We start from the raw sequence: 26,119 nt of genomic DNA on the forward strand, positions 1-26,119 counted from the left end.
ATTGTTGTTTTATCCCTTTATATTTCCTCAAGCCTGACATTGCAACAATGACGTTATACTGTAGAGGGGGGTAACTCTCAGTTGACCATAAACGAGTTACACTAGAAATACTCGAATATCGTTACATACTTTATATTAAAGGATTTGTGTTGTAAATCAAGGTATTTAATAAAGATGATAATGTATTAATTAATTTAATGATTATAACTAGCTACTTTGTTGTTTCGTGCATTTCACCCTCCTTAAGTGCAAAATATTGACATGTAAGCTTGATTTTATTTAACTGAGTTACATCTCAAGCTGTAGGGATCAGAGGTCTGTGGCAGTGTTTGTCCACTGAAGCATGTGCCACTTCAAACTCCGTCAGGGATCAATAATTACCAAACACCCTTTTCCATCCGTGCAGTACCATTGGTGGATTGCGAAGGGCAAAGAGGACTAAAAAGCCAATGAGACAATAAGGCAAAGACCTCAAATCTTCAGATGTGCACAGCCTTCCGTTACATAGGGGACCATTTGCAGTGAGAGCCGCCTTCAGTCTCCGGTGTGACCTCTGTGTGAGACAGAAAATACTCAACACGATGTCTTCTTTAAAGGAGATATGCAGTGGTTTACCCCTGGACCCTTTGCCCACTAACCGGGGAAGAGACCCCAACGTGCCACATGCACCTGTGCGGACCCCCAACCTTACTGCAGAGGAGGAGCGGGTGAGTAACATACGCAAATTTCTGTAAATTTAAAGTCACCAGTAATTTGTGAATCACGTATCCAGTGAAATTTTATGACTTCTTAAATACAGGTAACTCATAACATTAATAATGACTGCTTTCCATGTTGTGCAAACCTAAATGGAACAGATCAAATAATTAAGGTCATTAGCCACACCAGTGCTTTTCCAAAATACTTTAATATTAGTGAATTAAACTGTAGTATTATATGTGTAATGGTATGGAAACACTACACATGGACTGGTGTGGCTCGAAACTGTTAAACTATCAAAAGGAAAGTCAGGTTACTTTTAGACCTAATGGTGAAGTAATGTGAGAGTGATCTAAGCGAGGCTGCAGAATCACTGTCATGTCAGACAATTGCTTTACTATAAATGTGTCAGTAGAAGCACAACTATTACGCCATGCTGTGTACTCTGACTTATTGCATCACCGTTGTTGGCCTATGGGCTGCCCTACAAAATTGATTATTTTCTAAGGTTGTCAACTGATTGCCCAAACTTAGAGCAAAGGCTTCAGGCAATAATTACAAGACGCACAGTGAGAGCTCAACCTGTTCGATTAAGTGTAAAAGATCTACTCATCCATCTGACTTCACTGAAACATTGATTTGCACTGTACTGTGTGTGTTCACTAACCTACTGTAAATGCCTCTTTCCTCTAGTTGGCGCTGAGAAATGCATTGCGGTATTTCCCCCCCTCCCACCACGCAACACTTGCACCCGAATTTGCTCAAGAGCTGCGACAGTATGGGCACATCTACATGTACCGCTTCTGCCCCATGTTACGCATAAGGTGAGGCAGCCTGAGAGCCCAACTGTATTTTTCAGGCCAATATCCATATTGATATTTGAGAGGAAAGTAAATGTGATTAATCCTTTTCCCCCCTTTCCCTTTTTAGCGCATACAATTAAATATAAATATTTAAATTTGCTAATTAGGTTATGACAAAGATATATACTGAGGAGGAATATTTTATAGTTAAGCTGTACACGTTATTATTAAAGATGATAGTAACAGTTAATCAAAGTTAATCAAAGAAATTCTTATAAATAAAAACAACAAATACGAAGAATGCATAGAACACAATTTGGAAATCAGATACGGATGTGTTTGTGATCATGCAACATTGGCCAACATTATCGACCTGCTGATATATCTGTCAGTAGGGCTTTAATGATCATCTCTGCTGTGCAACATGTACACCAAGCCTTTTGCATGTACACCAGTTTGTAGCTTTTCAAAGAAGAAATAACAGTCTCACTGTTACAAATAAAAAGTTGAATTCATAACCAATAAAAATGCACTCTTATTCAATTCAACATGTTTTGCTGCTGCAGCTTTACTGGTCTGGTATGACTAGTAGCTTATGGCTGCTAATGCTGGATAATGTTAGCAAACGGAGTAAGCTGACCTCTGCTCACTTTATGATCTCAGATAAACACTGCAATAGTTGTACCACAAAGTAAAACAACACGTAAACCCACCAGAAATAAATGAAAATTCAAAGTGTCACCCTATATTTAGAAATTGTGGCCACAGTGGCTGCTGTTCAGCAAAAGTTGCATTTCTCTCACTTTAAAATGGTATTGTCTGTTTTTTCTTCATTTCGCCACAACCGTGATTTGAGCTTCCCTCTGTTTCCTCAGAGCTTACCCCATAGATCAGTACCCATGCCGCACACGTCAAGCAGCCTCCATGATGCTGATGATCATGAACAACCTGGACCCAGCAGTTGCTCAGGTGAGCCGCTAACCACCTCACTAACTATGCTCGCTGAATCTCTGTGTGAAGTCTTCTGTTTAATTTACTGTCTCGATGACAGCTTCATTTTTCTTTGTCCTCCAGTTCCCACAGGAGCTTGTCACCTACGGAGGGAATGGACAAGTGTTTAGTAACTGGGCCCAGGTAAGCCCTACGGTAGCTTATGTTCATGTAGTGGAGTTGGTAATAATGTATTGAGTATAAATGGAGGAATATTAATTATTTGTATGTGTGTGGGGGGGGGTGCAGTTTCGCCTGGTTATGCGTTACCTGAGTGAGATGACAGAGGAACAAACGCTGGTCATGTACAGCGGTCATCCCATGGGCCTGTTCCCAAGTCTGCCGTCCTCACCTCGCGCCATCATCACCAGTGGCATGGTACCTGCAACACACATCGATACTTGTATCCCTGTGTACTAACATACTCATACTTGATCGTACTTTTTTTGCATCCCCCAGGTTATTCCAAATTACTCCTCCAAAGAGCAGTATGAAAAGATGTTTGCCCTTGGTGTGTCAATGTGAGTTTTTTAAGGTGCTTTTCATCCTGTTATTTGCTTTCTCTATGATCTTTATCAGTAAGAAAATGCTGCCATATTAAGTCTCCCATGTGGGTGCAGATGTCTTGATGTGTGAAATGTGTTCTTTTAATTGTCCATTTTCAGGTACGGTCAAATGACAGCAGGCAGCTACTGCTACATTGGACCTCAAGGCATTGTTCATGGCACCATGGTTTGTGACATAAAGAAATAAAATGATGGGCACACAGGACTCCAGTATTTCTTTAATCAAAATATGGATTACTTTTAAACAGCGGATCCCAACGTGAGGGAGAAGTTGTAAGATTAGTGTCATAAGACAAGAAGAAAGCCAATTCATCCAACCAAAATTATACTTGTTTTTTAGACTTTGCTTTATTGTTTTTTTGTTTATTGTGAAATACTGGAGATTTTCACCTCTTCACACCCATAAAATGTATTTAAATGGAACAATCTGAGGAGGTTACAGTATACATTTCTTTGTATTAACAGGTCACATGTCAGGTTGGGAACCACCGCTTTAAATTATACCATTTGGTGTACATATCATGTTGGAGTTTCTGTTTTTTTACTTGTTTCCTTGTGTTTTTCTGTGTAGCTGACTGTGCTGAATGCCGGCCGGAGGTACCTGGGCTCTGATGACTTAAGGGGGCGTGTCTTTGTGACCTCCGGCCTGGGGGGCATGAGTGGAGCTCAGGCTAAAGCTGCTGTCATTGCTGGTTGTGTTGGCGTGATTGCAGAGGTCAGCTCGTATTAAGTCATTTCCCGTCAAACCTCACTGCTGACTGAGCAAGACTGAAGCAAGTCGTATATGTCAATGTGACTGTGTGAATTTGATTTCTATGTAGGTGGATGAGGCTCCTCTTAGGAAGAGACATGAGCAGGGCTGGCTGATGGAGGTCACCAGCAGCATAGAGGACTGCATCAAACGCATCAGGTAACAAAAAGAAAAAGTAATATCAATGTAATTCTTCCATTCACCTATTATCAATGGTCAGGGGAGTTTTGCTTTAACAAACCTTTAGTGTGTGCGTGTGTGTCTCTGTATGGCTGTGAGACATCATATTGGCATATCCAGTAAATCTAGAATTGCAGTACTTGCTGAATGAATCAGCAGCCCTGTTAACTAAGCAAAATACCTGGCAGTATGATGTATTCACACCCTTTACTTAAGTAAAAGTAGCAATACCACACTGTAAAAATACTCAGTTACAAGTGAAAGTCCTGGATTTAAAAGAAGATAGTTGTACTCAAAGTTTATATTATTAAAATATTTGTTCAATATTTTGAGATATACACTTTTTGTTAGATGAGAAAATTAATACCACTCTTGTGTCTGTACGGTAAATATATAGCTACCTCCAGCAGCTGGTTAGCTTAGCATTGCAGGGGAAATAAATACACTGCCTCTGTCCAAAGATAACAACATCCGCTTACCAGCTTATGAATTCAGTAATTGTATCTTATTTGTTTAGTCCGTTTAAAAACTGAAGTGTAAAATTAACATGTTGTAGTTTTCCGTGGTAATGTGCTGAACAATTTCTCAACCGGGTCATTAACGTCTGTCTTTCGACAGAGCTTAGCTGATTCCCCCCGTTTCCAGTCTTGATGCTAAGCTAATCAGCTGTAGTCTCATATTTAATACCTAATTTATAAGCTCATTATGTTTTGTACTTACATGTTGTACTATGTGAAAAGTATATTTTTTTTTGATATGATGTGAAGTTGAAGTATAAAATGACATGAGGTATAGTACAAGTACAACAAGTGTTTACTAAGTACATTACTTGAGTAAATGTACTTTACATTCCACCATGGTAAGATGTATCCTATAACAGAACCTGTCTGCTGTACAATGCACTAATTCTTATTATTTTTTATGTTTTCAGGGAGGCCAAGACCTCCAAGACTCCCCTCAGTCTGGGTTACCATGGCAACATTGTAGACTTGTGGTGAGTGAGAGGTGAAAACGTTTCGGCTACCCAATAGAGGACGACATCGGCTTACAGCTACAGTGCAAGAGCCAGCTTTTTTTTTTACATACTCTTGAAGTCTGTGTCCTACTTTTCTAACGTTCTGAACAGGGAGAGGCTCCTGCTGGAGTATGAGAGGACTGGGCAGCTCTTGGTGGACTTGGGTTCAGACCAGACCTCCCTTCACAACCCATATAATGGAGGCTACTACCCAGTCCAACTCAGCTTCCGCCAGGCAAATCAGCTCATGGCGACTGATCCTAATTGTTTCCGAACTATGGTCCAAGAAAGGTCAAATTAATCACACAGATGGGCTATGGTTTATTTTCTGTAATATATGGGTGCATTAAGCTGAAATAACCCATGTTTTACGTACGATCACAGCCTCAGAAGACACGTTAAGGCCATCAACAAGCTGTCTGATGCTGGTATGTTCTTCTGGGACTATGGCAACGCATTTCTCCTGGAGGCCCAGAGAGCTGGTCAGTAGCTTAACACTCACACACAAGTCATACACTCAGTATATATCATCATTATCATTCAGTCCATGACAGACCGATGAAGAGGCTCGCGTTTCTTGTTTTTAATAGGGGCAGAGGTAGAAAAGGTTGGTGGAGGAGCTACAGAATTCCGCTACCCTTCTTATGTCCAGCACATCATGGGGTGAGACATTTTCTCATTTGTTTAATCTAGCATTGATCCTGTAACAGGACTGTAGGAAAAGACAGACCAGTAAACTGATCAGATCTGCCCTTCCTGGTATAAATAGTTTGTCATCTCTCTCCATCTGCTGTCGCCTCAGGGACATTTTCTCTTTGGGCTTTGGGCCGTTTCGCTGGGTATGCACATCTGGCGACCCCCACGATCTTGCTGTAACGGACGATATTGCTGCTACTGTCCTAGAGGAAATAAGTGCCAATGTGACTGATCGCATCAGTCAGCAATATAATGACAACATCCATTGGATCAGAGAGGCCGGAAAACACAAAATGGTCAGTAACTTTCTTCAGAAACCAACGCCTACTTTTGTTCTCTCCTAACAAGAGATATGCAGCTGCAATAAGCTGATTTCCTCTGTGGATTGTCTTTGTTCAGGTTGTTGGATCCCAAGCCAGAATCCTCTACTCTGACCAGAGAGGAAGAGTCTGCATCGCTTTGGCTATCAACCGGGCTATCGCTGATGGAAGAGTTTCAGTAAGAGGATAAACTGTCTGCTAAGGAGATCTTTTTCTTGCTTACTGTGGTCTGCATGATGTCAAGTTTTCACTGCAGTCTCCACAGTGTTTCATGTTATTCCTGTTGCTCAGGCTCCTGTGGTTATCAGCAGAGACCATCATGACGTTAGTGGCACAGACAGTCCCTTCAGAGAAACCTCTAATGTGTATGATGGATCTGCCTTCTGTGCAGGTATGTGGTGTGTTCACTACAGCTGTACACAAGTTGAATCTGCAGTTTAATGACAATTGGTCTTTTATAGACAGAAGCACACAGGTCCTGCTGTTGACTGTGATACATAACCTCAAGCAAGTTGAAAGTCTCTGCAAATTGATTTTCATATCATACTGATATAAAGATGACATGAGAAGAATACTAAAAGAACTGTAGTCTAAAACTAACAACACATGATGAGCACTCTCTCTGTTGGAAAACAATGGCTCAGATGGTGCCCAGGGCAAAGACACTGTAACATTCATCATGTGTTGTCAGTTTTATGCTTTGTTCTGTGGGCAGTGATGCAATTTAACTTGACTCGGGAGTGGAGAAATTGTGACAGATGATCAAACACAAGGGAGCAGCACAACAGCCCACGCAGACAGTAGCTGCGTTCGAGGTTTTTGGCTTTGCCCACAAACTCATAAACTTGTCTACATACAGCCTCCGTTTCCTTTCCCCCAGCTGTCCTGTCTCTCTTCATCCAAATAAAACCGTAACACTGTAGGAATCATTTGAAAAAGTCCAAGTGCTCACAGTGTGTTCCCCCTACAGACATGGCGGTCCAGAACTTTGTTGGCGATGCGTTCAGGGGCGCCACATGGGTAGCCCTGCACAATGGTGGTGGTGTTGGCTGGTAAGGCCAGCTGGTCATCCAGTAAATAGTAATCTGTGTGAACAGCTATTGTGATTCATCAAAGCGAAATAAAATTAATACTTCACCAAGTCAGTGTGTTTATTACTTTATCCCTTGTCTCACCTACAGGGGCGAGGTAATGAATGGAGGGTTTGGTTTGCTACTGGACGGCTCAGAGGACGCAGCAAAGCGTGCCAGTCTGATGCTCAACTGGGACGTCTCCAATGGGGTGAGAGCATGGCAAGAAGAGCAGCGTGATAGCATCCAGCCTCAATTACTGTTTTCAGTCTTGCAATGATGACTGCTGGCGGGCTCTGATTTGGTTCTGTGCTCTGCAGGTGGCTCGTCGCTGCTGGTCTGGAAACTCCAATGCCTATGAGACCATCCAGCGCACAATGGAGGAGAACAGACAGCTGCGTGTCACCATGCCCTTTCCAGTACAGGATGAGCGTGTGCTCGACCGTGCCCTGCAGGGCTAGCCAACACTTTAGCATAGGTTAACAGCCAGTTACACACAGCCACACAGCAAAGGGAACATTTAGTCATTACTCAAGTACTTAATGAATCAGTGTTATTACTTGAGTTGTTTGCCATGAATACACAGAATGCAAAATTGGCTACCATATTATACTAGGCTGTTTAAATAATTCCAGTTTAATCTGCAAGAATATATTCTTTATTCTTTTGTGCTGAAAATTAAACCACACACCTGTATGAATAATAAAGCCCATTGAAACATATTTCGGTAATCTACAAAAATAATTTGTCCATTAAAGTCGGTCAAAATGTCAGTGACAGGTCAATGCCAGAGAAATGTGGTTATGATTAATTTTATATTGTGCAAAATAGAAAAGAAAATGTTGTAAAAAGCAGCAGGTAAAGACAGAACTGTCAACCAACAGGTTGGTTCCTGTCTTCAGCTATGGATATTTTGGTGCTGAATAAGAGCACCCTGTCATTAAGCACATTGCCAGGCAAACACAGACCAATGACATCACACAGCATTCTTAACAAAGTAACAAAATGCGGTGCACTGGGTGTCACAACCTGGCTCAGAAGTATGTAAGAAGGGTCACAAAGTTCTAAGTAATGCAAATGTTTCAATTAAATACATGAAATAGAAATGCTGTGTGATGGTACGCACATCAGAAGTCCTGGAAGGAAAGAGGGGAGCACAGCCAACCTTATAAGACAAACAAAAATCGGGTGACCCTGGCGCCATGATACTGTTCATGTCAGATTTCTTGGCACCCTGTGTGCGCCCTGGTAAGGCCATGACATCCTTTGAAGATCTCTCACACTGCCAACCTCCTAATGCCACGCACCTAATTTCTTAGTTAATTGGCTTTGTGGACATTCTACATACACAGTTGGGCACACTTTACCTACAATCTGTGTGGCTCAGAATTAAAATGGTCTGTTTTTTCGCAGGATGAAATGTGGTGAGGAGAGAGAGAGATTGTACAAAACTGGGGACACTATTATTATTTTAGGGGGTCCAATTTCCATCCTTACGCCCCTGGACTTGAACCATGTACTTATTACATTGATGTCTGGTCATAGCTGTTGGTCGTTTGTTCTCTCCACTGGTTACCCTGCCGTGCGTCTTTACGCGTGATTGTTCCTTTAAGAAAATGAATTTGAGCCGCTCCGCGCTGACGTAAGGGAATTGGAGAGGTTTGTGTGCCCTGCAGGAAGAGGCAGATCACCGTGATGAGGGCCAGGCAGGGGTACCGGATTTCTTCAGCATTTTCCTTTCTCTCCGTTATTTAGTGTGTTTTTACTATCTCACATCCAGTGAACAGGTGGAGGCTTTTCAAGTTCTCTATGCCAGCGTAATGGTGGCATTTCAGACCCCCGCCCTTTTCTGTATTCCAAGTTTTTTTTTGTTTTTTTTAGATTTCATGCCTCATTCTGCTCGTACAGTTTTTCAAAGTGCGTCGAGATGTTCTGTCGCGAAGTAGGAAACTCCTCTGGACGTACGCGGATGAACTATTTTTTCTGTGGCAGAGACTGATCAGATTTGCTCTGCATTACTGTTGGCTTTTACAGAAAAAAACATGCATCATAACCAGGAGGAGCAGTCGGTAAATCCAATTACTGCGCAGCACGGGACAGCGCACCACAGTGACACCCACGGCCTGGGGAGCAGCTTGGGCAGCAGCCTCACTGACCTCCAGCCACCTGCTTACTCCAAACTGGAGTTCAGGAGAAATTCAGTGTCAGATGATTATAAGATCACAACCCAGGTCCTCGGCCTGGGAATCAATGGCAAAGTGCTGGAATGTTACTGCAAGAAAACAGGAGAGAAGTGTGCCCTCAAGGTGTGTGTGTTTGTCTGCTTCCTGTGTGATCTAAACATCCTCTGGAGGCCGCTGTCACTGAAAAAAAACAGAGTACTCATCAATTATTCATTTCTTTTCTGTGGTCTCCACCAGTTTAATGGTGTCTTACACTGGAAGTCTGTCCAGAATTTAGATTTAATGTTTAGTGATGTTGGGTGGATTTTATGTGACGCAGATAAAATATCAATTCAACCATGGATTCATGTGGCAGTAACTTGAAAGCAAATCCAGTTACTGGGCTACCCAGACAGTGTACATGCCTGTCAGACAGTGATGTGCTGTCTGGGATGCTTGGACACAGTTTTCACAATTATTGTGTCAGACAATGATCTGCAGTGTTAATACTTAACATCACCATCTGACATTTAACAAAGTAAAAACCTAAAAACTATTCAACATTAGTATTCAGCTTATTAAGTGTGCACAGTGATTTTTAAAAGCTAACTTGAAATATAGGAGCTAGGGAGATATTCAGAGCTGGTAAGTCAATAAACACCTGACTGTAAGGTTGCAGCAAAGCCTTAAGAAAAAACAAACAGGAAGGGCAGCCCCATAAGTACCTCCCCATGTTTTCTTTGGGATATATTTGGTGGTAAGACACGACCAAAAAGGTTTGAAGAAATGTGAAGCGCTACGTAGCTCTAACCGTGTAAGTGAGTGGTAATGCTGTGATCTGTGCATAGATGCTTTGGAGGAAAGTCACACCATTTATAAACATTCATATCTGAGCTTTTTTTCATCCTCCAGTTCTCAAAAAGACATTGTAATGTCCACAAGGGTTTGGGCTGGGGTCTGCATGTCTGGAAAAATAGGATTTCCTCTACTCCCCAGTGTCTTCACTCTTAATGTTCTCTACAGAAATGACTGCTTGGCAAACAGCTGCAGATTAATGGCTTTAATAGTGGCCACTGATAGTGCTGTAAACAGTGAGTGTCTTGTCTGGCATGTGTTTGCCTCTGTGGGTTTATTGATTTCTTGGCAAGGATGTCAAACTGATCTTTTAAAACAATCAATTAAGCGTATCTACCTTGGAGACTGTGACTGGCAGCGACAAATGAGAAACAGAAGCATTTCATTGATGTGTTTTTTGTGATGTGGAGCAGATCCTGTATGATACTCCTAAAGCTAGACGAGAGGTTGAGCTGCACTGGCGAGTTTCCGGAGGTCCCCACATTGTCCGAATACTCAGCCTGTATGAGAACATGCACCAGGGGAAGAAATGTCTCCTCATCATAATGGAGTGGTGAGCATTCCCTGCACGAAGTTATATTTATTGTCTGCTCATATTAGGCCTTAAAGGGAAAACATTTTTTATAATGTAGTACAGCTTTGTGTTAATTTATGAATTTCAAAAATTCTCTTTACGCTGAACAGCAGAGAGACATTTTATGAATTCAAACATTCATATTTGAATAATAGAGCAGCAAGCATGGTATCTGGATCCAGATGAGGTTGTTGTTTTAGCTCTCACCCGGCATAACAATGCAAATCAAATGCACCTTTGGGAGTGGAGTTTAGTTTTGCACTTGCATTTGATTTTATACTTTGGGGAAAACCGCACAGTTGCTCAACAGATGCGCATACACAAATACAAATACGGTTTCTGTTTGCGTCTCAAATAAAAAAAACTCAATCCCGATTGTTCTTTGTTCCCAAAGGCTTCTTCCACACTGCAGCTTGTGCTTTTAAAAAATATATTTATTTTAAATAGCTTATGGTAGGTACTCTTTGTTTACATTGTCCCAAAGAATATAGTATAGGCTACCTCTTATATCTTTGATTTTTTTTAAATATTCTTTGGGTAGCAATAACACTCCAGTTTGAGCTTTTTCCTCCGTGTCCATATAGAGTAGTTTTCAGTGTTATTTTGTTCTTTGTTTAAATTCGACTAATAATTAAACTCAGATTCAAAGACAAAGGGAAAACGTGAGTGAGTCATCACAGTGCAGTGCAACAGAGGGACAAGATGCTCATAATCCATTGTTTGATTTGATAGATTTGTTTGCTGCAGAATCGACTTGCCGAGATTCATTTGCATCTCTGACCACATGTTAATGTGGCTTGAGTGACGGGATGCCTTTGAATCCCGATTGTGCTTTGGCCTGTGTTCGCAGTCACACCTGCATTTAGCACCATCCACATGTTTGAATTAGTTATCATGGCCTTTGACAGACGACAGTTTGGCATATGGAAACACCATAATCTGCACTTTGAAATAAAGCTCATTTGGAAATGTGATGTCAAACTTTGAGCTATAGAATCAAGTGTCTCCTGCAAACACCTTCATCTCACTTACATCTTATGTGTTTGTATTTACTCTATATTGTAAAATGAACACAAGAGCTTGATGTAAATTCTGTTTTGGGGCGGACTTTCCCTTTAATGCATCCTTATAGCGTGAGTTATCTGAGTCTGCCATGGCTCAGAAGACTGGACTCATCTGAGCAGTAAATGGTGAGGCACAATGACTTGCTTTGTTAACAAACCATGATTGCAGCGGAGAACTGCCGTTGTTCGCCAAGAGTCCCCTCACTGCCCCAGTTCTGATCTCTTTGTCAATCTTGTCTCAGTATGGAGGGAGGGGAGCTGTTCAGTCGCATTCAGGCCAGAGGGGACCAGGCTTTCACGGAGAGAGGTGGGGCGGAGTTCACATTAAGCAATTTCAAATGATCGGTTTCTATTTTGTGTCCTTTACATGTCACATCTATTTCATGTCTTTCCATCAGAGGCATCAGAGATCATGCATGACATCGGCACAGCCATAGAGTACCTCCACCACATGGACATTGCTCATAGGGATGTAAAGGTACTGCTGCTGTCAAAGTAATTCTTCACAGAGAACGTAAGGAAGAGTATCTAGCTTTTCAATCTCTAATTGTTTTTTCTCTACAGCCTGAAAACCTGCTCTATACTATGAAGGAGAGTAACGCTACACTAAAACTGACTGACTTTGGCTTTGCTAAGGAGACCATGCTGCACAACTCCCTGCAAACTCCTTGTTACACACCATATTATGTCGGTGAGTGTTTACTGTCATAGTAAGAGTCTTAGTGAAATCAGTAGGTACACTGCATTTGTGCCAATATTACAAAAGTGCTATTACAGGCAAAGCTTTTGGAAATGGTTGCCCTCTTTCACTCTCGTGCTGTCCATGTGTGTCTGCATATCGAGCTGCTTTTGTGCGAGTGTGTGTTTCATTATTTACGTCATTGTGTTGTTTTGTGTCTGTATCTATTTGTTTATTCAGCCCCAGAGGTGCTTGGGCCAGAGAAATATGACAAATCTTGTGACATGTGGTCTCTCGGCGTCATAATGTACATTCTGTGAGTATCATGTGCGTGTGAAGCGGATTCAACTTAATTAAACATCTATAGCTATTCTGGTGTAATGTGTGTTGATGTTCAGCTCTGTGTTTTGATTAAAGAACACAGCAATATAAAATAGTTTATTCTTCTCTTTTCTTATTCTTTTTTTTTTTGTATTAGTCTGTGTGGGTTTCCTCCGTTCTACTCAAACACAGGTCAGGCCATCTCTCCAGGCATGAAGCAGAGGATCAGGTTGGGCCAATATGAGTTCCCCAACCCTGAGTGGGCTGACGTTTCTGAGGAAGGTCAGGATTTGCACATAATATTCATCAATAGTAAGAGAAAGATTTCATGACTGTGACATGGTTGTATACACATCCATTACATATAGTTCTCACTTTGTATGAAAATCAGCAAAGGAAGTTATGAATATGGCCTAAATAACATTCACAATACAAATTAATATTCCAATTGCAGTTCCCCTCAGCTCAACAGAGCATTTCAGTGATAGTCGGCAAATTGTTTTGGTTTTCTGACCGACAACTTTACCGTTTTGGTTCAGCCTCTCCCCTCTCTTGTTTCCAGGCACAAGCAGCTGTTTTCTGCTAAAAAAGAAAAAAAGCTCTGATAAATCGACTGTACACTACCTGACCTGCACCAAATGACAGACAAAGTTAGCGACTAGCTGGTGAACATATTTTTCTCAGAAATTGGTAGACCACAAATTCAGCCTAAGGTAAACATTGGACTTAAACATTCACCAGGTGGCCAGAAACACAACTCTGAATGAAGGATAACATTGCTCTGTATTTGCTGTATGAGTAGGGGAGACCGGGTATGGTTGTAACAATGGGAAAACACCAATTCCACCATTTAGAGATAAGATAGGAGTCATGAGATCATTTCAGTATTTACCTGCTTCCTCCCCAACCAGGCATGCAGTTTGTCAAATCTGGAAACAGGCACATTCAGAATATATAGAGAAAAAACTGATTTTGAGGTCAGAAAGTAAATTTTTTGACCAAGACTATATTTTGTTTATTATCTATACTATTGCAGATACAACTGTTTGACTTATCCATCCATCTATCGTCAGCCGCTTATCCTGCGTACAGGGTTGCGGGGGGGAGCCAGTCCCAGCTGACATTGACTTATATTAGATTGAATTGTAGTTTCTTAGACAACATGTGATGCAGTTTTCTCTCTGCTAATTTCAAACCACTATGCTAATACAGCTAGCTAAACAATGGCTGACAGGGTGGGGTGGATTGTAACATTTATTTAAAAAGTTTTACAACCATCCCCTATACATACATCCAGGGACTTTCTTTTTATTTTCTATTTTACAGAGTGCCCTATGCAGTCTCTGAGCTCACTATGCCTGCACTCCAGGGTTACCAGCATTCATTTGTCAGCACTGAGACGAGTACTCCCCATTCACATGTTGTTCACATGTTGCCGTATGTATCGGCACTCAGTCTTTTACCTACTCAGTCTCCGTCGGTGGAGATGGTAGAAAAGTGTATGGGCAGCCCGTGCGCCAAAATGTAAAATGTAGAAGAGCCAGTACTGCATACTGATGAGTACTGGCACACTTCAAGCACTGACTGTGACTGAATGTGTGTGATTTAAGAATACACACACACTCGCAGACACACACACACATATGTTAAGTGTTTCATGTTATTCAAATGTTTTATTTTTGTCCTATGTAGCCAAACAGCTGATCATTCAGTTACTGAAGACAGACCCCAATGAGAGGATGACAATTGGACAGTTCGTGAACCATCCTTGGATTAGTGTAAGTTATCACTTTGTAAGCCCTGTGCCGATAGACCTGTATGTTGCTCCCCCTTTTATTCATAAGTCTTTGTGTTTTTTTTATGCAGCAGTCAATGGTGGTCCCTCCAACACCCCTCCACACCTCTCGTGTTTTGACAGAGGACAGGGAGCTTTGGGACGATGTTAAGGTAGAACCCACTTTGTCTGGATGTGTTTATTTTCAGAATATGACCACAGGATGGCGGTAAAGCACCAGATTTACAGCACAAACTGTCTTATTCTCCCAACAGGAGGAAATGACCAGTGCCCTGGCCACCATGCGTGTTGACTACGACCAGGTGAAGATCAAAGACCTAGACATGTCCAATAATCCTCTGCTCAATAAGAGACGGAAGAGGCCTATGACTGAAGGGTCCGACACAGGAGGAGATGGTGATGGAGGAGTGGTGTGTAATAGTCACAGAGAAGTTACATTTTCTGAAAAGCATGGGGAAATGATTATTTGAGAAAAATAGTATAAAAGTCTGAAAGCCAGAGTGAGCAATATTTTTCCATCTACATGTCACTTTGTTGTATTTTACTCACATTTTCTCTGTCGTTGTTTATTTTGATTGTTACCACTCTGACATTAAAAATACAATGTTGTGTTTTTTTTGTGTTTTACAACTGTGTTGTGTCACTTTTGTACAGAAAAACCTCATTTTACAAAGATTGTTTGATACTAAGAATTATAAAACCTCTTTGGCAACTGTTAGCAGAGATTTCATGGCAGTGTGAGAAGTTGGTTCTTCTTGCTGTAAACAGAGAAAGACTGTATAGAAGTCATAAAATATATTTATTAGGCAAGATTACTTCCAACTAATAAGTCCTCTAGGGGACCTTTATGACGGTTAATTATGTGGGTATTGTAAGATGTACAATCAAAGGAAGTTTAAACTATAAGAGTTCAAGGCGATAACTTGCACTTGCACATGCATCAACCTCACCAGTCATTTCTGCTCACTTGAAAGTTCTTCCTCTGAGAGCCTCTGATGGCTGCTATATGCCAGTAACACATTGAGATTTTGGCTGCAAAATGGAAACCAAAGAGCTTCGGTCAGTATGACCAGTGGCATTAAACCTGCAAACCCAACACCTGCTGTTAGTTTTTCATGTGCCCCACATAATAGCATGTGTAGCAAGTGGTAGAAAAATGTACCCCAATGTCAAAACACTACATTACAAGTAAGGTTAAAATTATTATTATTATTATTATTATTACAGTTACAGTATACATCAATAAATTATACAATACACAGGCCAAGGACATAAGAGACAATTCAGAGAAAAGACATGCGTTCACACTGCTCTATGTCACTCAAAAGAGATACGAATTGATTAAAAAGGGATTAGCTTGTCTAATTTACTAAGCTTCTGCAGATTGTTTCACTTGTATGAAGCATAAATATATAATATAAACAAAACGTAATCAAAGTATCAAAAGAAAAAGTGCTACTTAAAAAGAAGAACAGCCTCTGTCAGTGTTACATTGTTACATATTATTCACAATAGTAACCATCATTTAAATGTATGGTTGGTTTGGAACTAAATATAACTATTTATATTCTGTCAGGTAGTTTGATCTATAACGATGTAATATCTATTATAAATGCATAGGATTTCTATGTCAAACATAAATCACAATAGTAACTTAAATAGTCAGTGTTTCCCCTTTGAAATGTAGCAAAGTAGAAGTGCAAAGCAGCAGAAAATGGAAATACATTAGTAATGTACCTCAAAACTGAACTTACAATACTTCAGTAAATGTACTTAGTTATTTTCCACCACTGGTTGTAGATCATGTCTGTTTATCTTTGAGAGTTGCAGGGTGACATATGTGATTAAACATACCCTTCACAGCTAATTTATTCACAATTCATCTGTAATTGAGGGGTGCCAGAGAAACTCTAGTTACAAACACTCTGAGTTTAAACATGCAAGCTAAGAGGTGACTCAGCATATCTTTAATATTTCAATTGATTAACAAATGTCTTCTTGCTATCTTTTGCCATGGATTGTATATACAGCTGTTCGGTTAGAGGAGGAAAGCCACAGTGCAGAGACAGCGTACACCAAGTCAAATATATTTGCATGATTACGAGCCGTACTGGAAATATTGCCATTCAAAACAGTAAGTTGCAGTTAGGGCCAGGACTGCATGTAGGTTCAGCTGATACATATAGAAGGGATTAAAGGATCAGGAAGTGACAGTAGTGCTAAAAAGAAGGTGAAAACAAAGGTCTTGAGATGGCATCAAGTCTGATTCCTGGATGTCAAGTAATGAGTGATCTCCTGACTATCCGTGAGAAAGGTGTCCTCTTCACGCTGCTTGAACCTCAGTGTAAGGTCAGTTCACTTCAAATGAATACCCTTAAATCCATCTGAACAGGAATTTACCTCAGTTTTTTTCTACATATATAACACATAACCATTGTAACTGCCAAATTAAAATAATTAATTAAATGGACATCTGAAACTTAAATAACAGCGCTCGCATGTGAATGTGTGTTATGATGGTTAAATATTTCACAAGTAATACTTTCACTTGTGGATGATATTAAAGTAGTTTTGTTTTAGTCCACAGTCTTCTGATATAATCTGATGCATGTTTCTCTGAATCATTGTCTGATGAACCCAGTATCTTTAATTTATAATAATTTAATTCTTGTGTTTCCTGGGGTTTGTTTCCATGTTATCAGTAACATATATCAGCGGAGGCGTGGTGGATGAATAGGCTTTCTGTGAGGGCTGCTTTGTTTACAGTTAGTATCTGCTGTTTGTATTGCCTGGAACTACCACACCATGTCACCAGAGCAGGCGCTGCACGATGGAAAAATAACAATCTTTTTCCATGTGACACTTTTAAAGCACTTAAAATGAGCAAAGATGTAAATCATGAAATAAATAAAAACAGAGAAAGAAAACAGGAGGGGGCATATTAAAGAGAGGTCAAACATAATGAATACAATGCCAGTACATAACAGCAAGACATGACAACAATGTACATAATAGTGAACATTAACTATCAAAGCAGAGAAAAGATGACAGCTTAATCCATGTTTAGTGTACTAAGGATTATAACAACTTGCCTGTGGTCACTGAAAACCTCCATGGTGATGTAAGACCTGAGTAAAGGAAGAGCCCAGGACAGGATGTGATAAAGTGGTGTGATCTTCTGAAGCTCCCACAAGATATAAAAGAAGTTAAATGGATCTTTTCCCAGCATCATCTGCCTTTTAAAAAGAGGTCACTGTCTCCCTGAGGAGCAGCCTCTCTGCTATGTAACACTGAAACTAAACCAGAATGTCTCGAAGGTTACTCTGAGTCACAAAGTCTATCACATGGTTTAAAATCTCATACATTAAAAATGCAGGTCGGGGGCTTTAGTAAAACTTCTTCTTAAGAAGGGTTGAGACTAAAGGAAAATCACAAAAACACAATGTTGATTATCAGTGTCTTTCAACTTTCATAATACGAAAGTATAAACGAGACAGTTTCCTTCAAGTTTTTGTGCTTTATTTATACATTTGGGGTTTCTAATTAGAGGCTCCTGAGTAGTCTTCTTAATACATATGCACAAGTTTGAAAAAGTGTCACGATTTGCATGACTCTGTGTATTTCAGCTGATCAAAACAACAGTAGCACAGGTACTCATGGCCAAAGATACCCAGGGTGAAAGTCCAGGCTGGAGTTGTATGGGTTGTGGAGCGTTGTGTCTCGTGGAGGATGAGACCATTCACTCCTACTTCCTGCGTCTCTACTCTGTCAAGGTAAGACAAACTGCAGAATCAATTAGAGATACTCCACCTACTCACATCCACTAACACACCTCACTTCCCTCAGTGAAGTGAAATTTTAGTTTCATTTCATGTGTTCGAGGACAGTTGCGAGCATGGGACAGCTTGTTGTGTTTGCTTTAACTTGGAATTTCCTTTAGCAACAATAGGGAGACTTATCTGGATGGGCGTGCCTGTAACAGCTAACAGCTAACAGCTTTCTTTCTTTCCCTTTATCCTCCCTCTGCCTTTCCTTAAACACAGCATGCAAAGTTACTTTGGGAGCAGGAGCTGTATATCCCATTCAAGTACACTGCAGCTCGCATGTTCTTCCACACTTTCCCTGGAGATGTAAGTGTTTAAGTTTTAAAGTATCCGTGTCTGCAACGTGCCCAGAGTATTAGCTCTGATTTGGTTTAAGGTGGATTTGCTATGTTTGCGCAGGACCACCAGGTTGGCCTCAACTTTGCAAATGAGACAGAGGCCGAGGAATTTCACCTTGCAGTGGAGACTGTCCAAAGAAACCAAGGTTAGAATAACAACAAATGTATGACTTGTGTGTATTAATACGTTTCAGAGATGTGTTTGAAACGTCTGTCACTTCTCATATGTCTCTCGTTTCTCGTTTCCGCTCATTTGACCTCTTCTGTTTTCCAGGAGAGATGACCTGGATAGTTGCAGAAGAGGACAGCTCAACAAGTGACCCACCTGATTCAGGGTGACAGAAATGTTACGGCTTTATTGACATTAATGGGACAAGAAAGCAGAGGATTAAAGTGATGCTTTACTTTTGTTTCGGTTCTTTGTAGAACTAAGCAACTTGACCATTTGGACGGGGAGCAATATTTCCCCATAGACTTAACACCTACACCAACCACCAGTTCAGTAAGTCAAATCACACAGTAAAGTGCTCATAGCAGAAATTTACATCATGACACTGTCTAAATGTAATTAGTCTGTGTGGAAATAATGCTAAATAAATCCATTCCCTGGAGTTTCTGCTTGGTAAAGTTCATGGATCGGGACAACGCAATAAGGAGGCTGTTGATGCAGGCAAACCTCACTGCGGAAGACCTGAAAGACAAAGACGTTGCTGAAGCTGTCGACTGCATCATAAACCAGTTTGGAGGACTAAAGGCTGTGCAGAGAGAGCTGAGGAACAGAGGTACTTTATCACAAAAATGTTGTGCAGCGTATGGTCCTTTTATGTTCTGTTTTTTAAGTTTATCTTATGCTTCAATACTAAACATTCATACAGGATCTTTTAAGGGAGTGCTCTGGCATGTTTGACAGGCCCAGTATCGCAGACAATGCCGAGATCTGCAGGGGCGTCCATTTCCCTTGCTCTGAAGAAAGGGCCTTTGCCACCGGTTCCCTCTATCAAACGCAGCACCAGCACCAAAACCTCCCAGCAGACTCCAAAGGGCACAGACACGCTAAGCCAGAGTCCCCCTTGGATTCCTCCTCCTTCACATGCTCCAGTTGTTCCAGAGAGAATGAGGAAGCGTGCAAGTTTCAAACAGGTAAGAGGACAAGGACGCGTGCTGTCAAACGTCCATTTGAATATGTAAAATGTGTGGACTGAATACTCTTCACTTTTCTTTGATGTGTTAGGTGGGCTCCTTGGCAGCTGCAGACAGATGCAACCATATCCTGAATGCATTGAGAGAAGTCGAAGTAGCCAGACATAAGAAGCAACTCCAGTGAATCACATGCAGATGGGAGTCAGACCGGGCAGGATTCCGACAATGATGTGCACAATTAAAGAAAGTTTGTTTTATCTGAGCTGTGTATGATACACTAATTAAAAGTTGTGATACATCTGAAATGCTGCTTTTTGTCTCTGAATCTTGCTCACAGCTATGGCTGAATTCCCCTGTTCTGAGGCCCTTGGGGAAAAAGTTACTGCCAAATCCATATTGACACATCACAGAGCATTATAGCTGCATTGACAGGGTCTCTCAAGATTAGGCATTAAGGCTGATATTGTACTTAAGTGGTGCAAATTTTCAAACAAATTTGCAATTAGTGAAATTACCAAAAAAACCTGATCCTTTTGGAGGGCCCTTGTGGTCTAGGGTCCAGAGGCAGGTGCATATGTGACTGCTAAATGATTTACACACAAAATGCTTAAAACCTATCTAGACAGGGGTAAAGGCAAATATGAAGGTACATGAGTACAGCTAAACAATAAGAAGTGTGGGTGTGTGTGTGTGCGTGTGTGTGTGTGTGTGCGCGCGCGCGCGTTTGGACGCGATAATGAGCGTGCCTCCGTCTCAGCGCACTCTCGCTCCATTCATTGCTGCCTGAGCTGCTGCAGGGACTCCTCACCACGCTGGGAAGAGGCTTTAAACCCGGACCATGCGGGGCTCCTGCTGCCCAAGAAACACGCGGGACAGGGCAGGTAGGGTGCAAACTGCAGCTTCTAACTTTTCCTTATATATATATATTTTTTTGACACTATTTGTGAGTCGACATTTGTGTGCAGTGGGCGCTACAGAGCAGCTGGGCTAGCAAGCGGATGAAGTAAACAAGTCTGTGTCACGTAGGCATGCTTCAGAGCTGACAAGGTTTCCTGCCGAGGGGAAGCGGGACAGGCTGCGGCACACAGCCCTGAAATGTGGGACAGACTTCAAGTTTCATGTGGCAAAGAAATAGTTTGTTACTTTGAAAACGCCAATGATGCGGTGGTGGTAGCACCTTGTTATCTGCTGCTAAGCCGGGCTACAGCTGCTGTTAGCTAGCCAGTAAGTTAGCTAGCTGGTGGGCTGACAGTTATGAGAGTGACAACCAGAGGATGTAAACACAGACTTTCTGTTTCAAAAAGGTCTGCAAACATCATGCCAGTTACGTGCAGTGCTCCTACTGTGCGAAGCTAATGGTTAGGAAATAGTGTCTGACCACTCTGTTTGGCAGCAAGAGGGAGGAACACTTATGATCAGATGGTCGTCTTTGCGTACACTAACCTCCACGCTCATTTTACTTAACTGTTTTCAAGGGAACACAGGGTTCTCCCTGCAGGTCTTCCAACAAGATCACACATTTAGGAGCTCACACACTGGTCATTACAGTTTTGTTTTCAAAGGAAATTGTAGGTTTGCTTTATAATGTCTTTTGTAATCTGGGCTTTTATTAGTTGATCAATTGATTTTGTTATTTTTTATTTTATTCTTGCACAAAACGTGCGTATCACGAAGATTAGTTTTGATAAATTTTTGCTGCAAACACCTGCTGTAAAGCGTCATTATTTCACAGCATGTATGGCAGTGGATGGCATCAGTTGGAGTTTGGGTCCAGACCCCTGTTCTAACAGGTGCTTCATGGTGTCAAAAAGGTACATGAATGTTGCTCTAAACATTTAAGTCTGAACTTCTGTGTGTGTGTGTGTGTGTGTGTGTGTGTGTGTGTGTGTGTGTGTTTTATTTTGCACGCTGTCACACCCACCCGACTATATTTGTCCTGTTGTTGAGGTTCCTCGTTGAATACTTCACATACTACAAAAGATTATGTACACATGAATGGCATCTGAACAAATGCTAACACTATGACCTATATAATCAGATGACTCAGTTATTGTAAAAAGAGACTATTACATAATTCTGTCGGTCCTGTAGCCTGGTGGGCCTGTTTGACATTGGGCTGTCGTGTTGACAAACGTCATGCAGAGAGGACAAACTGCTCGCTATTCCTTGTATCAGTGTGGTCACAGTGGTTTAAATGTCTGCAGCCCAAGCTGTTGGGGGCAGATGTAAAGGGGATGAACAGAGCTCAGGCTGTTCTGGTGAGTAGCTGTCTGTCTGCCAACACACAGAGAGGTGGGGCTAAGCAGAAAAACAGGAAAGACAATCTTGAAAGAGACATGCCTGTCTGTTTTGCGGGGTCCATTTATTTCAAGACAGGAACAAACAGCTACTTTCTGTATAGCCATTTGGTGTAGTGACGTTCGGTTGACAAACATATTAAGCCACCCTTACTGTTAACAGTGATGTAAATATAGTTGTGAAAGCATCATGTTAGCTTCCTCTTGAGAGTGCCCACAGAGACTGTATGTGTTATAACTGCAGACGGAGAGAAATATGCTTCAGTGGGCGCAGCAGCCCCTACACAGATTATATCTCTGCATGCAATATACCCACAGGATATTTATCAGATGCTGCCAGCTGCTGTAAATCTGCCTTCTCTCACCCTCTTTTTCTACCTTTCAATTATACTAATTATCCTATTTAAATTTGTCTCTGTCAGACCAGATCCCTACTCTGAATAATCAGAAAAAATCACTTCCTCTTTGTTCATTGCTCTCTGCAGCTCCCATCCATGTGAATACTTTACATACTACAAGGGACTGTGTGCATATGAAATGACATCTGAACCAACAATAATATGGTCTACATAATTCAGTGACTCTGTTATTATAAAAAGAGGCTATTATGTAATTCTGTTGGTCTCCCTCTCATGCTTGTTCTCTAACTCTCTCTCTGCAGCTTACTCCCTGTGTCTGTTCTCTATCTGGGGGAAAGTTCACCCGCTCAGAGAGTCTCATTATAGGGCAGAGCTGTAGCCTACGTGTGTGTGTGTGTGTGTGTGTGTGTGTGATAATGCCTATGCAGTAGTCGTATGTGAAGTGCACTGATCTAGTTGAGGTTTTGCATCTGGGAGCATTGACTGACTCGCTCTGTCGCTCACCCTCTGCAGCTCCCTCCCTCCCTGTGTCTGCTCTCTATCTAGGGGAAAGTTCAGCGGCTCACTCAGAATCTCATTATGGGCTTCAGGCTGAGCTGTAGCCTACGTGTGTGTGTGTGTGTGTGTGTGTGTAAGTGGAAACGGCAACAGGATCGATAATGAAAATAATCATTAGTTGTAAATCTATTACAAGCTAAAACAGGACCGTTTTTAAGGGTTTTAGGGCTGCATTATGTGTAAAACCAAATATTATATAATATTTATGATTCACGATTAGTTGGAATGATAATTTTTTTATTACAATTTTAATTTTCACAGAAAATTGTTAGGAAAAGTGTTGGGAGCAGGTCAACTCTTACTTTCAGAATATCTGAGGAAACCTCAGGATGTCTTACAGAGCATTGTTTATTCTTCAATAAACAATGCTCTGTAAGACATCCTGAGGGAGATCGTCAGCATGCAGAGTGAGAACACAGTGTAGTACCAAACCAAATCTGAAGGATACTTCCTGTCTGTAGATTTTTATCCTTCCCAGACCTAAAGACCACTAAGTGTCCAAATAAGGTTATTGTTCACCTCTCTGTATGTCTATGAAGATTCTAATGGAAATTGGTTCAAAACAAGACACTGATTACTAGAGCTGCAATGATTAATTGATTTGTTGTCAGCTATTAAATTATTAACTATTTTGATAATCAATTCATCGTTCATCAAATTCATCAAAAAGGTCAAAGGTCTTTGATTCTAGCTTCTTAAATGTGAATATTTTCTAATTTCTTTGCTCCTCTATGACAGTAAACTGAATATATTTGGGTTGTGGACATAACTAGACATTTGAGGACATTAGCTTTTCTGTGTCAGTCAGTAGACCCAGCCGGCAGAAAGGAGAGACGGAGTCTGACCTGTTTTGGAGAGTCGCAGGCTGTCACCTTTGGCTTATTTTAGCTCAGCTATTGACCCTATGATGCAGTGACACCTGTATAGTACCCCTGAAATTCCTTCACAAGCAATGTGACATTTGTTGGGTCTGTACAAAACAAACATGTTTTCTTACATCCAGAGAGCAAGATCTGTAGGCCAGAACACCTCTGCAGCGCTACAGTACTTCATTATAATGTTGTCATATTTTACCTTTATCAAAAAATTGCAGCTTCTGTGATTTGGATATTGTACTTGGGTATATTTTGATTTCAATAATGTTTGGATTTATTGTACAGCCCTAGGCTGGACCCCTTAGTTCTAAGTGACATTTTAGCGGTTCAGCATTCAGTGATATTTTGGACAATGTGCTTCCATCTTTGTGTACAGGTGCACTGTCTTCTTTAAAAAGGGTGAGGAGGTCGATAAGCAGCCCGGCGAGGAAAAGTGGGAATAGGAACAGGTACATTATTAGTATTGTGGAATAGACAGACAACAAGGATGTATGTGCCCGAAAACAGGACTTCTCTCCCTTCTCACTTGTAAACGGACTGATTTAAAAATAAATAATTTTTAAATTTATATGATATCAGTGTGGTCCAGTCCAGACACAGAAGAAATCTTGAGACCAGAGAAGTTGAAACCTGAAGCTACAATGTCGTCAAGACATTAAAAGTATTTTGTTTTTGAATTAGCTTCTTTTTTTTCAAATAAATTCATTTGATTGTTTGTTTATTCATTTAGCTACTCAATTTTCTCACTCACAACAAAATTATTACTATTTTAGATAATTTATTAAAGCAGGTCAAGTTTAGAGACATTATTAATGATCAGTTCTAGATCTTGTGTCATTATTGCGTATTTACATTTGTTGTTTAGTTTTTCAAAACTGCAGTACATGTCTGCTGCCGCATCAGTTTGGCTGTTACAGTCTCTAACTGCCAAACATCATTTAAAAGGTGGTTGAAAAATCACCTACTCAAAGGCCTGTGCTGTACTCAAGTGTGCTTTGAATGTGAAAGTTAGGAAAACGTTGTAGTGAACCTACACATTGTTAATGAAATTATGAATAACAACATTTGGAAATATTATAAGCACTCCTTCAGGGGGCACCACCTGAATCACTGTCTGCCCAAGGCTTTCAGTACTCCTTGGGTATGGCTAAATAATTACACAATTATCACTAGTGATCAGTTAGTCATTAATTGTTCAATTATTTTAAATCACTTAGTTTAATCAATTTATCAGTCTCAAATCTGAGGGTGAATTCTCCATACAGTGACCTGGATCGCTAAACAGTACACACGCACACAAGTTCCTGTGATTAAAGTGAAGATGTATTAAAAACTAGATGGAACACATGTAAGGTTAAATATAGGGATATCAACGAAATAAACAACAATAAAGAAAAACAACCAGAATGCAATCAATGGGATATAGAACGTAGGTAGGTCTAATTGGTTCAATGTGAATTCAGTTTGCTATTTTTGGAAGGAATATGATTTCTAAAGGAATAAGGGAACGAATGGACGCAAGTTTTATGATGATAATTAAGTTAAATTGAGACTATTGGTTTCATAACTAAAAGACTAAAGGGACATCAACTCGACCACAGAATGTAGAGTTTGTTTTACCTTACTGCTTGGTGTTTTCTCCACCGTCCGGTATCCAAGGGCCCATGATCAGCTGCTCAGTTCATTGTGTTCACGGCCTCTCGGTGGGTTTGGTGTGCCGGGTCTTTTGCCAACGGGTCTGCCCCGGGGTCCCTCGCCTTGTTGGTGGGAAACTCTTGCAGTGTTGGGGCCATTGGCCATGGCTTGGTTCATTGGTTGATGTCCTCTGTGTTACTGGTGGCGTAACCGACTCACGTGGCTGACCTCCGAACTTCATTTGTCGTTGGGAGTAGTGAAAGTTAATTTGAAGCAAAATAATGGCTTTTAGAAGAAACTTGATCATTTTCTGAATTAAAAGTTGCATGAATTAAACAACCTATAACTTTAACAAACAAAACAAAAGATAAATTTACTGAAGGTTCACGAAACCTAGTGAATATAGGCTAATTAAGTTGCTGTGAGACAAAGGAGGGCCGCAGCTTCTGGGAGCAGTTGCAAAGAGAAAAGCTGGAGAGAAGGGCGGAATAGCAAGAAAAAGTGATCTCACAGCTCTCTGTGCTTTTGATTGTCACTCTCCTGGGCATGTTCC

At 40.9% G+C, this 26,119-nt stretch overlaps 4 protein-coding genes across 6 annotated transcripts in view; all 4 read left to right on the top strand.

The window, feature by feature from the left end:
- The first annotated feature begins 535 nt into the window (after positions 1-535).
- On the top strand, positions 536-7,803 carry uroc1 (urocanate hydratase 1). 2 transcript variants are annotated; one of them, XM_046028494.1, is made up of 19 exons: positions 536-707; positions 1,393-1,523; positions 2,378-2,471; positions 2,577-2,636; positions 2,742-2,870; positions 2,952-3,013; positions 3,158-3,224; positions 3,630-3,773; positions 3,880-3,968; positions 4,921-4,983; positions 5,116-5,295; positions 5,389-5,486; positions 5,595-5,667; positions 5,807-5,996; positions 6,100-6,198; positions 6,312-6,411; positions 6,991-7,072; positions 7,202-7,301; positions 7,411-7,803. In XM_046028494.1, the coding sequence occupies exons 1-19, from the start codon at positions 582-584 to the stop codon at positions 7,549-7,551; spliced, it is 2,028 nt and encodes a 675-aa protein (XP_045884450.1). In that variant the 5' UTR covers positions 536-581; the 3' UTR covers positions 7,552-7,803. The 2 variants fall into 2 exon arrangements, with proteins under 2 accessions (XP_045884450.1, XP_045884451.1); XM_046028495.1 differs by lacking the exon at positions 536-707 and having other exon boundaries at positions 1,400-1,523; positions 2,554-2,636.
- A 972-nt stretch (positions 7,804-8,775) lies between these two features.
- Positions 8,776-15,167, top strand: LOC123956813 (MAP kinase-activated protein kinase 2-like). 2 transcript variants are annotated; one of them, XM_046029257.1, is made up of 10 exons: positions 8,776-9,396; positions 10,521-10,660; positions 11,988-12,052; positions 12,144-12,223; positions 12,310-12,436; positions 12,665-12,740; positions 12,903-13,057; positions 14,438-14,523; positions 14,612-14,692; positions 14,795-15,167. In XM_046029257.1, the coding sequence occupies exons 1-10, from the start codon at positions 9,133-9,135 to the stop codon at positions 15,008-15,010; spliced, it is 1,290 nt and encodes a 429-aa protein (XP_045885213.1). In that variant the 5' UTR covers positions 8,776-9,132; the 3' UTR covers positions 15,011-15,167. The 2 variants fall into 2 exon arrangements, with proteins under 2 accessions (XP_045885213.1, XP_045885214.1); XM_046029258.1 differs by having other exon boundaries at positions 8,777-9,396; positions 12,903-13,027.
- Positions 15,168-16,823: 1,656 nt separating this feature from the next.
- si:dkey-197j19.6 (neural Wiskott-Aldrich syndrome protein) lies at positions 16,824-20,147 on the top strand. Its single transcript, XM_046075300.1, has 9 exons — positions 16,824-16,889; positions 18,167-18,313; positions 18,584-18,670; positions 18,764-18,848; positions 18,977-19,037; positions 19,129-19,204; positions 19,331-19,484; positions 19,613-19,842; positions 19,934-20,147. Exons 1-9 carry the CDS (start codon positions 16,824-16,826, stop codon positions 20,024-20,026), a joined length of 999 nt encoding a protein of 332 aa, XP_045931256.1. The 3' UTR covers positions 20,027-20,147.
- A 458-nt stretch (positions 20,148-20,605) lies between these two features.
- pfkfb4b (6-phosphofructo-2-kinase/fructose-2,6-biphosphatase 4b) overlaps positions 20,606-26,119 on the top strand; it is a 31,446-nt gene continuing 25,932 nt past the window's right edge. The window contains exon 1 of the mRNA XM_046075250.1: positions 20,606-20,723. Coding sequence (XP_045931206.1) covers positions 20,681-20,723 — 43 coding nt within the window. The 5' untranslated portion in view covers positions 20,606-20,680. The remainder of the gene's footprint in view (positions 20,724-26,119) is intronic.

This window comes from Micropterus dolomieu, linkage group LG18 (assembly GCF_021292245.1).
Source record: "Micropterus dolomieu isolate WLL.071019.BEF.003 ecotype Adirondacks linkage group LG18, ASM2129224v1, whole genome shotgun sequence".
NCBI classification, from domain to species: domain Eukaryota; kingdom Metazoa; phylum Chordata; class Actinopteri; order Centrarchiformes; family Centrarchidae; genus Micropterus; species Micropterus dolomieu.

What these genes read in the sequence shown, in the direction of transcription:
- uroc1 (XM_046028494.1), top strand. Translation starts at nt 582, where the DNA reads ATGTCTTCTTTAAAGGAGATATGCAGTGGTTTACCCCTGGACCCTTTG. An exon ending in TGTTTAGTAACTGGGCCCAG is followed by an intron (nt 2,637 to 2,741) that starts GTAAGCCCTACG and finishes GGGGGGGTGCAG; the next exon opens with TTTCGCCTGGTTATGCGTTA. An exon ending in ACTGGGACGTCTCCAATGGG is followed by an intron (nt 7,302 to 7,410) that starts GTGAGAGCATGG and finishes TGTGCTCTGCAG; the next exon opens with GTGGCTCGTCGCTGCTGGTC.
- LOC123956813 (XM_046029257.1), top strand. Translation starts at nt 9,133, where the DNA reads ATGCATCATAACCAGGAGGAGCAGTCGGTAAATCCAATTACTGCGCAG. An exon ending in CTCCTCATCATAATGGAGTG is followed by an intron (nt 10,661 to 11,987) that starts GTGAGCATTCCC and finishes ATCTTGTCTCAG; the next exon opens with TATGGAGGGAGGGGAGCTGT. An exon ending in TTGCTCATAGGGATGTAAAG is followed by an intron (nt 12,224 to 12,309) that starts GTACTGCTGCTG and finishes TTTTCTCTACAG; the next exon opens with CCTGAAAACCTGCTCTATAC.
- si:dkey-197j19.6 (XM_046075300.1), top strand. Translation starts at nt 16,824, where the DNA reads ATGAGTGATCTCCTGACTATCCGTGAGAAAGGTGTCCTCTTCACGCTG. An exon ending in AGTGACCCACCTGATTCAGG is followed by an intron (nt 19,038 to 19,128) that starts GTGACAGAAATG and finishes GGTTCTTTGTAG; the next exon opens with AACTAAGCAACTTGACCATT. An exon ending in AGCGTGCAAGTTTCAAACAG is followed by an intron (nt 19,843 to 19,933) that starts GTAAGAGGACAA and finishes TTGATGTGTTAG; the next exon opens with GTGGGCTCCTTGGCAGCTGC.